We start from the raw sequence: 12,306 nt of genomic DNA, 5'->3' as shown, positions 1-12,306 counted from the left end.
CACAGGATTCTACCAGTATCTGTTTGACTTATAAAACTAAGAATTTAGCACAGTTCAATGTAAAAGAAAGCAGCTCTGAATATTCACTGGAAGGGGTGATGCTGAAGCTCCAATACTTTAGCCACCTGATGTGAAGATACAACTCATTGGAAAAGACCCTGAGGCTGGGAAAGACTGAAGGCAAAAGGAGAAAGGGGCTGCAGAGAATGCGATGGGTAGATAGCATCACCGACCCAATCCGCTTGAATTTGAGCAAACTTCAGGACAAAGTGAAGAATAAGGGAGCCTGGTGTGATGCAGTCTATGGGGTGGCAAAAAGTCAGACATTACTTAATCACTGGACAACAACAAAACTTAATATTTATGGAGTTCCAACCATCTTCAGAACTCTTAATTCTATTTTATATACTACCTTCGCAAAATGACAGTTCAAATGGCAGTGATATAGTGAAAACTTTACCGTAATTCCACAAAAGTCAGAGAAAGAATAATGTAGGCGGATGCTTTCAGGCAATGCGTTTGCAGAGGTGGGAAGTAAACTAGCAGGAAAACACAATGTCAAATAATACATCATCACTGTATACATACAATTCACAATACATTTAGTCCTTCCCCTCCATCATCTACACTTTACTTGGGAAGATACAATACATGAAAAACACTGCACCTAAGACTATGATATAACAATCACTCACGGCAGATAAACTACACAGAGACTATTAAACAGTACATGTCCTTAGAATTTATATAATGTAACTCTTATTGGAGAAGGCAATGGCGACCCACTCCAATGCTCTTGCCTGGAAAATCCCATGGACAGAGAAGTCTGGTAGGCTGCAGTCCATGGGGTCTCGAAGAGCTGGATACGACTGAGTGACTTCACTTTCACTTTTCACTTTCATGCTTTGGAGAAGGAAATGGCAACCCACTCCAGTGTTCTTGCCTGGAGAATCCCAGGGATGGAGGAGCCTGGTGGGCTGCCATCTATGGAGTCACACCCGGTCAGGCACCACTGAAGCGACTTAGCAGCAGCAGCAGCAGCAGCAACTCTTATTGGGCTGCCCTGATAGTTCAGTTGGTCACCAGCAATGCAGGCGACCCCGGTTCCATTCCTGGGTCGGGAAGATCCGCTGGAGAAGGGATAGGCTACCCACTCCAGTATTCTTGGGCTTCCCTTGTGGCTCAGTTGGTAAAGAACCAGCCTGCAATGGGAGAGACCTGGGTTCGATCCCTGGGTTGGGAAGATCCCCTGGAGAAGGGAAAGGCTAGCCACTCTAGTATTCTGGCCGGGAAAATTCCATGGACAGTATGGAATTCCATGGGGTCGCAAAGAGTCAGACATGTCTGAGCGACTTTCACTTTACTTTCACTTTCACTCTTATTAATACTAAAATCTAATACCGAAAGAGGCTAGTATTAAAACATACCAAAAGCTTCCCTCATCACTACAGTCACATTAAAAAAAAAAATGTTTGAATGCATGCTCAGTTGCTTCAGTCAGCTCAGACTCTTTTCAACCCTATGGAATGTTGCCTGCCAGGCTCCTCTGTCCATGGGGATTCTCCAAGCAAGAATACTGGAGTGGGTTGCCATTTTCTCCTCCAGGGGATCTTCCCGACCCAGGGACTGAACCCACATCTCACGTCTCCTGAATTAGCAGGCGGGTTCTTTACCACTAGTGCCATCTGGGAAGCCCCAGTTTTAATCTTAAAAAATGTTTGAACTGCACCACTGACTTAAATATTGCATAGAGGTCAAGGAGGGTTAAGGCCAAATAAAAGTCACTGGATTTTACAAATGAATAAAGATAGACCAAAATATCCCAGAGGGATTAAATACTTAAGTAAAAAAGGCCTCTGAATAAAAAAGACAGACTGTATTATTTATATCTGTTTCCTCCCAAGATCCTTGCAAGAAAAACAACAACAAAGGAATAAAAAAAGGTATGAACATACGTGGATAAAAAGAAGAGAGGCATTACTAGTGGATGAGAGAACTCAATACATTTTACAGAAGTAAAAACTAGACAGAAGAATGGAAACAACTCAGCAGAATAGAGGCAACTACTTTCTAGAAGTGCCTGTTTAGGCAACCCATGAAAAAGCAGCCAATTCTCACTAGTCACAAACACACTCCAGCTTAGAACCTGGACCCACCAAGTACTGCAAAAAGTAAGGATAAAACACGGCACTGACAATGGAGAACAGTTTGAAAGCCTGGGATTAAAGACTAGATGAGCCTTCAAGTCCCTTCCTCAACCCCAAACTGGCAAGGAAAGACCCACGATGACAGCTGAGTAGCAGGCTTAGGAAAAAAAAAAAAATCCCAGCTTACAGTAAAAGGGCAGAGACTACAAACTGAGGGAATTTGGGGGAGAGGGGTCCTTCAGTAGGAGAACATAATTGCATTATCTGATTTTACTGAACCCTTGATTATAATTGGTGTTGTTCAGTCACTTAGTCATGTCTGACTCTTTGCAACTCAATGGACTGCAGCATGCCAGGCTTACCTGTCATTCACCACCTCCCAGAGCTTGCTCAAACTCATGTTCATTGAGTTGGTGATGCCATCCAGCCATCTTGTCCTCTGTTGTCCCCTTCTCCTCCCACTCTCAATCTTTCCCAGCATCAGGGTCTTTTCAAATGAGTCAGCTCTTTCCATCAGGTGGTCAAAGTATTGGAACTTCAGTTTCAGCATCAGTCCTTCCAATGAATATTCAAGACTGACTTTCTTTAGGATTGACTGGTTTGACCTCCTTGGTGTCCAAGGGACTATCAAGAGTCTTCTTCAACATCACAGTTGAAAAGCAACAATTTTTCAGCACTCAGGCTTCTTTATGGTCCAACTCTCACATCCATGCGTGATTACTGGAAAACTCTACCTTTGACTATATGTACCTTTGATACGATATTGGTAGGCATTTAACAGATCTGATGAAGCAAAATGAACAATTCTATATAGCTCACAGAAAAATAAGCAAACAGAAATAATGCTATGATTAACTCTAGGAAAACAAAAAACTACATGAAAAAACCTAATCTTCTGATCAGGCTTCATAAAAATTTTAAATATCTTTCATCAAAGGGCACCAGTAAGAAAGTAAAAAGACAAGCCACTGTCTGGGAGAACACATTCACAGAATGTTTATCTAAGAAAGGACTCATATACAAAATATATAAAGAACTTCTACAAGTCAATAAGGAAACAACAGTTCAGTTCAGTCGCTCAGTCGTGTCCAACTCTTTGTGACTCCATGAACCACAGCACTCCAGGTCTCCCTGTCCATCACCAGCTCCCTGAGTTTACCCAAACTCATGTCCATTGAGTCAGTGATGCCATCCAACCATCTCATCCTCTGTCGTCCCTTTCTCCTCCCACCCTCAATCTTTCCCAGCATCAGGGTCTTTTCAAATGAGTCAGCTCTTCACATCAGGTGGCCAAAGTATTGGAGCTTCAGCTTCAGCATCAGTCCTTCTAACGAACACCCAGGACTGATCTCCTTTAGGATGGACTGGGTGGATCTCCTTGCAGTCCAAGGGACTCTCAAGAGTCTTCTCCAACACCACAGTTCAAAAGCATCAATTCTTCGGCACTCAGCTTTCTTTATAGTCCAACTCTCACATCTACACATGACTACTGGAAAAACCATAGCCTTGACTAGACAGACCTTTGTTGATAAAGTAATGTCTCTGCTTTTTAATATGCTGTCTAGGTTGGTCATAACTTTCCTTCCAAGGAGCAAGCGTCTTTTAATTTCATGGCTGCAGTCACCATCTGCAGTGATTTTGGAGCCCAGGAAAATTAAATCTCTCACTGTTTCCACTGTTTCCCCATCTACTTGCCATGAAGTGATAGGACTGGATGCCATGATCTTAGTTTTCTCAATGATGAGCTTTAAGCCAACTTTTTCACTCTCCTCTTTCACTTTCATCAAGAGGCTATTTAGCTCTTCACTTTCTGCCATAAGGGTGATGTCATCTGCATATCTGAGGTTATTGATATTTCTCCCGGCAATCTTGATTCCAGTTTGTGCTTCTTCCAGCCCAGTGTTTCTCATGATGTCCTCTGCATATAAGTTAAATAATCAGGGTGACAATATACAGCCTTGACGTACTCCTTTTCCTATTTGGAACCAGTCTGTTGTTCCATGTCTAATTCTAACTGTTGCTTACTGAACTGCACACAGGTTTCTCAAGAGGCAGGTCAGGTGGTGTGGTATTTCCATCTCTTTCAGAATTTTCCACAGTTAATTGTGATCCACACAGCCAAAGGCTTTGGCATAATCAATAAAGCAGAAATAGATGTTTTTCTGGAACTCTCTTGCTTTTTTGATGATCCAGCTGATGTTGACAATTTGATCTCTGGTTCCTCTGCCTTTTCTAAAACCAGCTTGAACATCTGGAAGTTCAAGGTTCACATGTTGCTGAAGCCTGGCTTGGAGAATTTTGAGCATCACTTTACTAGCGTGTGAGATGAATGCAATTGTGCAGTAGTCTGAGCATTGTTTGGCATTGCCTTTCTTTGGGATTGGAATGAAAACTCACCTTTCCAGTCCTGTGGCCACTGCTGAGTTTTCCAAATTTGAAGGCATACTGAGTGCAGCACTTTCACAGCATCATCTTTCACGATTTGAAATAGCTCAACTGGAATTCCATCACCTCCACTAGCTTTGTCCGTAGTGATACTTTCTAAGGCCCACTTGACTTCACATTCCAGGATGTCTGGCTCTAAGTGACTGATCACACCATCGTGATTATCTGGGTCATGAAGATCTTTTTTGTTCAGTTTTTCTGTGTATTCTTGCCACCTCTTCCGAATATCTTCTGCTTCTGCTTCTGCCCCTACCATTTCTGTCCTTTATTGAGCCCATCTTTGCATGAAATGTTCCCATGGTATCTCTAATTTTCTTGAAGAGATCTCTAGTCTTTCCCATTCTATTGTTTTCCTCTCTTTCTTTGCACTGATCAATGAGGAAGGCTTTCTTATCTCTCCTTGCTAGTCTTTGGAACTCTGCATTCAAATGAGTATATCTTTCCTTTTCTCCTTTGCTTTTCGCTTCTCTTCTTTTCACAAGCAACCCAAATAAAACACCGACTTGAACAGACACTTTGCAAAAGAAGATATCAAAATAACCAATATGTACAATATAAGGTGTTCATCAGGAAAATGATGGTAAAGGAATTTAAAATGTATGAACATAAAAAAAGACAACAGGTGAGGCATGAAGGTTGAGAGTTATCTGGTATGATAGAAATGTTCTGTGTGATAGCTATCCAGAGATCCAAATACACAAAAATCCACCAAGGCTGAATAGTTAAGATGAGTGTGATACAGTCAACAAAAAAAACTACAGTTTCTTTTTATCTTATCAACTAGGCTTTTTAAAATTTTTTATTTTACATTGGAGTATTGTTATTAACAACATTGTGTTAGTTTCAGCTGTACAATAAAGTGAATCAGTTATACATGTACATATATCTATAAAGACAGATATGTACATATATCTATAAAGATAGACCAAAAAATCCCAGAGGGATTAAATACTTAAGTAAAAAAGGCTGTTTTCCATACTTTGCCATTTTAAAAATATAATCCTCAGCCACCAACTATTTTTGCTACATTATTAGGGGATATGGAAGTAGAGGGAAGAATGTATGAGAGTTAAATCTTTACCGATTTCACCAAATACGGAAGGATAGATTCAGAAGTAGTTTTAAGTATAATTTGAAGGGCACTGTGATTAATAACAGCTGCCTCTGGGGAAAGAAGATTGGTGGTTGAGGAGAGAAGAGACAGAGGACTGCTATTTTTCGTAATAAACCTTTCACTAATATTTTATTTTTTAAACTGTGGATGTAATAATTTGATAGGAAATTTTAAATGAATATTAAATTATAAATTATTAACTATGTGATTATTTATACAAACACAGGACAGGAAGGATTTTAATTACAGTTCAGTGGACACCTTTTATTTTGCCAGCCCAACACCCATTCTTTTCTGTCCTCTGATTCTCCCTCCTCCACGAGCCCTGCATATGGTCTAGGGGACATTTCTTCATCCCAGCTTCCATAGAAGCCTGTGACTCAGGCCCAATCCAACCCATGGGCCTGGCCCTTGGCCCAGAGATTTCTTTCTTCCAGGGTGAGGAACAAGCCCCAGTTTGGGCTGGTGAGGGTTATCCTGAGTTATCTGTAAATAGTGACATGCTCTTGCCTAGAGCTGCTGAGCGCCATCTTGCCACCAAAAGAGAAGAACCTGCCCAAGAATGGGGCTGACAGATGGCTGCAGAGATGAGAGGTGGGGAGAAGACACCTGAGCCCTGAGGTCTGTGGTTGAATCCCTGTTTCCATGCAGGCCTGATCTATGTCCACTCCTGCCCCTTTCCTAATTATAAGAGGCAGTACCATGTAATCAAGAAGCATTGGACTGCTTGGGTCCAAACTTCGGCTTTACTGCATGCTGTGTGACCTTGGGCATGGAACTTAATCTCTTCCTCAATATAAAACAGGGAAAATAACAGTACCTAACTGCACAGAATCAAATGAGTTAACATATATAACAGAAATATGTACATATATTTTAAAATACACATATATAAGAATATATATATGTTCATAGCTTAATAAAAGTACATATTGTATTTGTACTCATTTAAATTTATATGTGCGAGAACCATATTTTTATTTTTAGTAATTAAATCCTCTTTTTTTTCCCTTAAGCCAGTTTGAACTGAGTTTTCTGACATTTACAAGTGGCAGAATCCTAAGTAATTCAACATCCAAAAGAGGAAACCACACAAAATCAATTGATAGATTTAAGCAAATATAAAATAAATAAATAAGCACAATACAAACACAAATATGCTCTATAGCAGGAAAAAAATGCTCAAAAGTTAAAAAGTAAATAGAAAAGGAAGAAATAATATTTGTACCCTTTAGAATTGATAAAGTTTTTGCCCTTACAAATAATAAGATGGAGATGCTATACAAAATGGGCAAAACTATACAAACAAAATTCACAGATTAAAAAAACGAATGCAAAAAAATGTTAAGACTTTTAAAAAATAAAACCAAGAAAAAGAACAGGAAGAGTTTTTTCCAATTATGTATCTGAAGAATGTTTTAAATTTTATTATCTGCTATTGGCAAAGTCTCACAGATTGCTGGTGAGAATGTAAATTGATTCAACCTTTCTGAAAGGCAATCGAACTATGATAAAAATAAGCATACCTTTGACAGAATAATTCTTCTAGTAATTTATTTAAGGAGATACTTGAATGTGTAGCAACATTTCCCCTATAAGTTTTCTCACTGATTTGCATTTATATTCAGAAACAATGGAAATTGAATGTCTAAAAATAGGGGTATCACTAAAATGCATACATTCCAATACTGTTCAGTCACAAAATCATGATGGAAAATATGCATATCCATTGAAGAATGTTCATGATTATTAAATGAAATAAACAGGTTACAAAATCATATAGGATGGATATGTTTTAGTTGTATAAATACATACATATATAAGAGGAAAAAATCTACTGGGACACATCAAATGATTGTGAATCTCTGCGTGGTAGAATTTATGAGTGTTCTAATTTGTTGGTGTTTTTTTTTTTCCCTTATATGTGTATTTCACTTTTTTTTTCCTCCAAAGAAACTTTACAGGTTTTCAATTTTAAAAATCTATATTAAATTCATAGAAAGCCATAAGTTATCTGAAAGAGTAGTTTGTCATGCATTTCGAGGGAAAATGCATGCAAGCTGTTAGGTGGATCAAAAATGATGAGAAAGTAAGAAAGTGGACTCTCTTTTGAAAAAATTTGTGGTAGAAACCAAGAACAAAGGGTCTCAAGAACATACGTGGCACATAGTTACCACAATAGAGCATCTGAAGAACAGGAGACTGAAGATGCAAAAAGAAAGCATCGCTGGAGGAGATGTCTAATGAACCCATCAATAGCAGCACACTTCGTTTTTCATGGTCCAGTGGCTACTGTTTGGGCTTGGCTGGACTGCCTTACCTGGATTTCCACATGCTCTCTTCCCATATGCTGAACAGTATCAGTAAGGGGGCAGAACTTACCCAGGGCCAGAACCCACTCTCTCAGCCTCTTGGTGTCTTAATCTCCTAAACTAGGTACAACAGGCACTTTTCATTAGCAGCTTTCCCCAGGCGAGAAACCAGGACACTTGAAGCCCTGCTCAAAGCTTCCCTAGACCACTGTGATCAACCACCAGCCACAACTGCAATCCTAACACACACTTGACCTTAGTAACGCAACAGTGAGTTTTCAACAATTCATAAGGGCTTGCATGCTGTCTAAGTCAGATTACATTTTCTTTTCAGTTATTTCTGGCATATTAACAGCTGGTGACCTAGATTAAGAAATACTTTAATATGTCAAAAGGCAGACTGTATCATTAAATTCCTTCACAGATGGAAAGTGGATTCAATGAAACGCCTCAGACCCAAAATTCAAGTAATTACTTGGAAGGAGGGAGAGGGTGGGGTGGAATATCTACCAGTGGATAAAATGAAGTATGGAAAAATGATGACAAAACCTAACCAGGCTCCCAGCAGATCCTGGCTACATTCTGGACAAGTAGCCAAGGACTGGAAGCAGGCAGGAAGCCTTGCTAATTCAGCAGCTAAAGGAGTGGCAGGAGGATCAATGTTGGTTCAGGATGAGCTTGGGTAGATATTAAAAGAAATACAATCCTCTTACTGCATTGAGAGCGTGGATGTGTGAAGGGAGGGACTAGAGGCAGCCACCAAGCCTCTGGGAACACAGAGAGGCAGAGATCAGTGCCCGCTTCAGCTCAGCTCCTGGCGGTCAGTGGGAACTGGAGGGCAGTCTAAGTCAGGGTCTGCAGAGGGAAATTCACTGCCACAGTGAGCAACGCGGCAAATCTGACTTCCAGTAAAACAGGAAACCGCTAAACACCCAGAATCCCAGGGACAGAAAATACTTCCACGTGAAAGAGAACACAGTTCAACGGACACAAACCACGGGGCTTATTAGCTGGTGTCAACTTTCAAGCACAATGCTTAACATACAATATGAATGTCCTCTGCAAGGGGCACAAATGAAGACCTCGGTGCTGGCAAGGTCTTGATGACAAGCAGTAGGCAAGGGAAGCCAGGCAAGCCCAGGGCATGGTACAGTACCTCCCCAACTGTTGGGCGCTGGGCTTGACGTGGACCTGCCATTCATTTGTACCCATCTCTCGGGGAGAAAAACAATTGACTGTGACCAATCTCGAGGGGCTTGTGAAACACCAGGGAAGCCAACTCGTGCAACATGGGCTTTTTTTTTTTTTTTAATGCAGTAAAACGCCCTCCCCTCCTCTATGCCGAAACGTGCAGAGAATCGTTAGGTTCAAGTCATATTTATCGTTGACCTTCCAGAGAAGGGCACTGGCGTCAAAAGGCATACACATATAAGAGAGACCCCTCAGAAAAAGAAATAAAAAGCAAAGAAAGAGAAAGAAGTTGTGCATCTAGATCTCGTTTTGAACTTCAGGATTCACTGCACTGCACTGTATTAAAGCCGTTGGGTTTGAGCCGTCAGCCCTCTTGATCCAGATTTGAGAGGTGTAGCTTCTGTGCGAAATCGCTCGTGCCTGCTGCACCCAAGTAGCCAGGAATCCCGCCGGAGGAACTAGAGCGCCGCAAGCTCCCGCCGGGACCCGCGAGCCGCCTGCGGGAGCGCGGAGAGCTGGCGCCGGGAGGGAGATGCGCTCCGCTCCGGGAGCCGCGGGCGACCCGCCGCACCTGCCACAGCTCGTGCCGGGCGCCCGCAGCCGCGCAGGGGGAGAGGGAGCCGGGAGACCCGGGCCCACCCCGCGCCTCCGGGCACCGGGTCTGCGCGCCCCCGACTGCCGGGTGCCGCCTTGCTGCAGTGGCTGCGGCGGAGGGCAGGGCGTCCCCGCGACCCCGGCCCCGGCCCGGCCTCCTGCGCTCCCCCGGCCAGCTCGGCCCTGCCTGCCCGCTTCCCCGCCACCCGGCCCGCCGCGCGCTTCTGACCTTTTCTTGCGCGCGGTTGAGTCGCTTCTGGACGTTCTTGGCGAAGATGCCCGTCTTGATGTCGGCCATGGCTGCGGGTGCGCGGAGGCTGCGAGGAGCGGAGCGGGCGCCGAGGAGGAGGAGGAGGAGCGGGAGGAGCGGGAGAGGCGGCGAGGAGCCGCCGAGCGCCAGGAGGGGCGAGGGAGGGGCGCGCCGGCGGGGACCCGCTTAAAGCGACAGAGCGGAGGCGGGACGCGCTGGCCCTGCTGTGACCCGGGCTGGGGTGGCGAGCGAAAGAGAGTCAGAAAGCCCAGAGAGTGACCACAGTGATGGAAGAGGAGGTCTGGTGCAGAAAGGCAAGGAAGCTAGCAGCGACCCCAGGGCCCTCAGCAGCTCCAGCGTTCTTTTAAGGAGGAGTTCGTGGTAGGGGAGGATGAGGGGGGCCCCAGTTCTCTCCAGCAAAAAAAAAAAAAAAAAAGGAAGAAGAAGAAAAGGGTTGGAGATAGGAGAACCCCGGGAATGTGGAACTGGAGCAACTCCGGGTGAAGGGGATTGGGCTGGTCTCCCAGAAGGACCAACTGGACCACCCAGGGCAGAAGGCACCGCTGGATTATCTGTGTGTTCAGGAACACACTCTCGCCTCTGGCAACCTTAACAGGGATTCACCATCCTCAGTACACTTAGCAAGAGTAAGCTTAATAGGGATAAACTTATCCTATATGTACCCAGAGCTCTTGAAGTCTCTGAAGGAAGGTCCAACTATCCCTATTCATTTCTCTCTGGGAGTGTGAGGAGAGTAAGGCAGGCGGCCCCCGCAAACAGGCCAGAAGAGAATCAGGCACCAGGAATTCTGGGTCCCAGAGAGCATCTCACTGCACCTCTGGAGTAAACAGTTAGGGTGGCAGCACCCATGAACTGCCCCTGGGTATCCACTCCTGGGGTAGTCCCCTCACCTTGATTCTAGAAGGCGCTGTGACCTGGCTTTCACCAATAAGATAGGTGTGAGTACACTGTACCAATTCCAGGCCTACACCTTGAGAAACCAGGAAGGTTTTGCTCCTACTGTGTCACCCTGTAAAGTTTCAGCTACCCTGCTGTAAAAAGGCCGTTAGAGTTCAGTTCAGTTCAGTTTAGTCGCTCAGTCATGTCCGACTCTTTGCGACCCCATGAACTGCAACCCACCCAGTCTCCCTGTCCATAACCAACTCCCTGAGTTTACCCAAACTCATGTCCACTGAGTCGGTGATGCTATCTAATCATCTCATCCCCTGTCGTCCCCTTCTCCTCCTGCCTTCAATCTTTCCCAACATCAGGGTCTTTTCAAATGAGTCAGCTCTTCGAATCAGGTGGCCAAAATATTGGAGTTTCAGCTTCAACATAAGTCCTTCCAATGAACACCCAGGACTTATTTCCTTTAGGATGGACTGGTTGGATCTCCTCACACCCTGTAAAGCTTCAGCTACCCTGCTGTAAAAAGGCCCTTGGAGAGACCCCATGGAAAGGGAGAAGCCCTGAGATTACATGGACAGGGAGCAAAACCCAAATGTCCCTGCATCTCAGCTGAGACCAGCCTCCTGGAGACACACTGGCGGAAAGCAGCCACACAAGAAGTCATAAGCAAGACCAGCAGAAGAACCACCCAGCCAATCCTAGCCAAGGATGTGGAATGGTGAGCAAAAAAAAAGAAAGATAGTGGTTTTGTTACTGAATGCCAGTTCATGTGGCTGACACGCAGTGAGGCCAAGCAAACCAAAATGTCAGAGTTTGGAGCAGAGAAAGGTTTACTGCAGGGCCACGGAAGGAGAGGGGTAGGTGACTCAGGAGAGGGGTGGGTGACTCGTGATCCCCTAAATCCCCTAAATCCTCAACTCTTTGAAGGAGTTTCAGCAAAGCATTTTAAAGGCAAGGTGAAGGAGTGGCATGGGCCATTGTTGCAGACTCTTTGTGTCAGAATCCTTCATTCTTGCAGCTGTCCCTGGAGTTCTGTTCAGGGTGGTCCTGTAAACTTCCAACTAGACAAATGTTTTCTCTGTTCTGCAATTTTTTAATCTTTATTTGAATGCAAAAGTGACCCTTAAAGGTCAGAGCCTTGAGAATGGTCTATCCTGTACATTTCAGGCTATAGGCAACATTCTTAACATTAAACAAGAACAATAGAATACAAAGTTTAAAAGAAACAGATTCAGTATGGAGTCAAATTTTTCTTCCCAATTACAGTTATAAGCCACTAACTTTTGGGATGGTTTGTTACTGAAATACCTATTCACTTGGTTCTTGTTTCCTTAGGCTTCCTAT

At 43.8% G+C, this 12,306-nt stretch overlaps 1 protein-coding gene across 1 annotated transcript in view; it reads right to left on the bottom strand.

Moving 5' to 3' along the window:
- The window catches only part of AMPH (amphiphysin), a 210,967-nt gene extending 200,814 nt beyond the window's left edge, over positions 1-10,153 (bottom strand). Inside the window, exon 1 of the mRNA XM_065939340.1 lies at positions 10,033-10,153. Within this exon, the coding sequence (XP_065795412.1) occupies positions 10,033-10,101 (69 nt within the window). The 5' untranslated portion in view covers positions 10,102-10,153. The remainder of the gene's footprint in view (positions 1-10,032) is intronic.
- Between the last annotated feature and the right edge of the window lie 2,153 nt (positions 10,154-12,306).

Source organism: Muntiacus reevesi, chromosome 6, assembly GCF_963930625.1.
Source record: "Muntiacus reevesi chromosome 6, mMunRee1.1, whole genome shotgun sequence".
Classification (NCBI taxonomy): Eukaryota; Metazoa; Chordata; class Mammalia; order Artiodactyla; family Cervidae; genus Muntiacus; species Muntiacus reevesi.
Note: the sequence above shows the minus strand (reverse complement) of the source record. Positions and strands in the feature narration are given on the sequence as shown.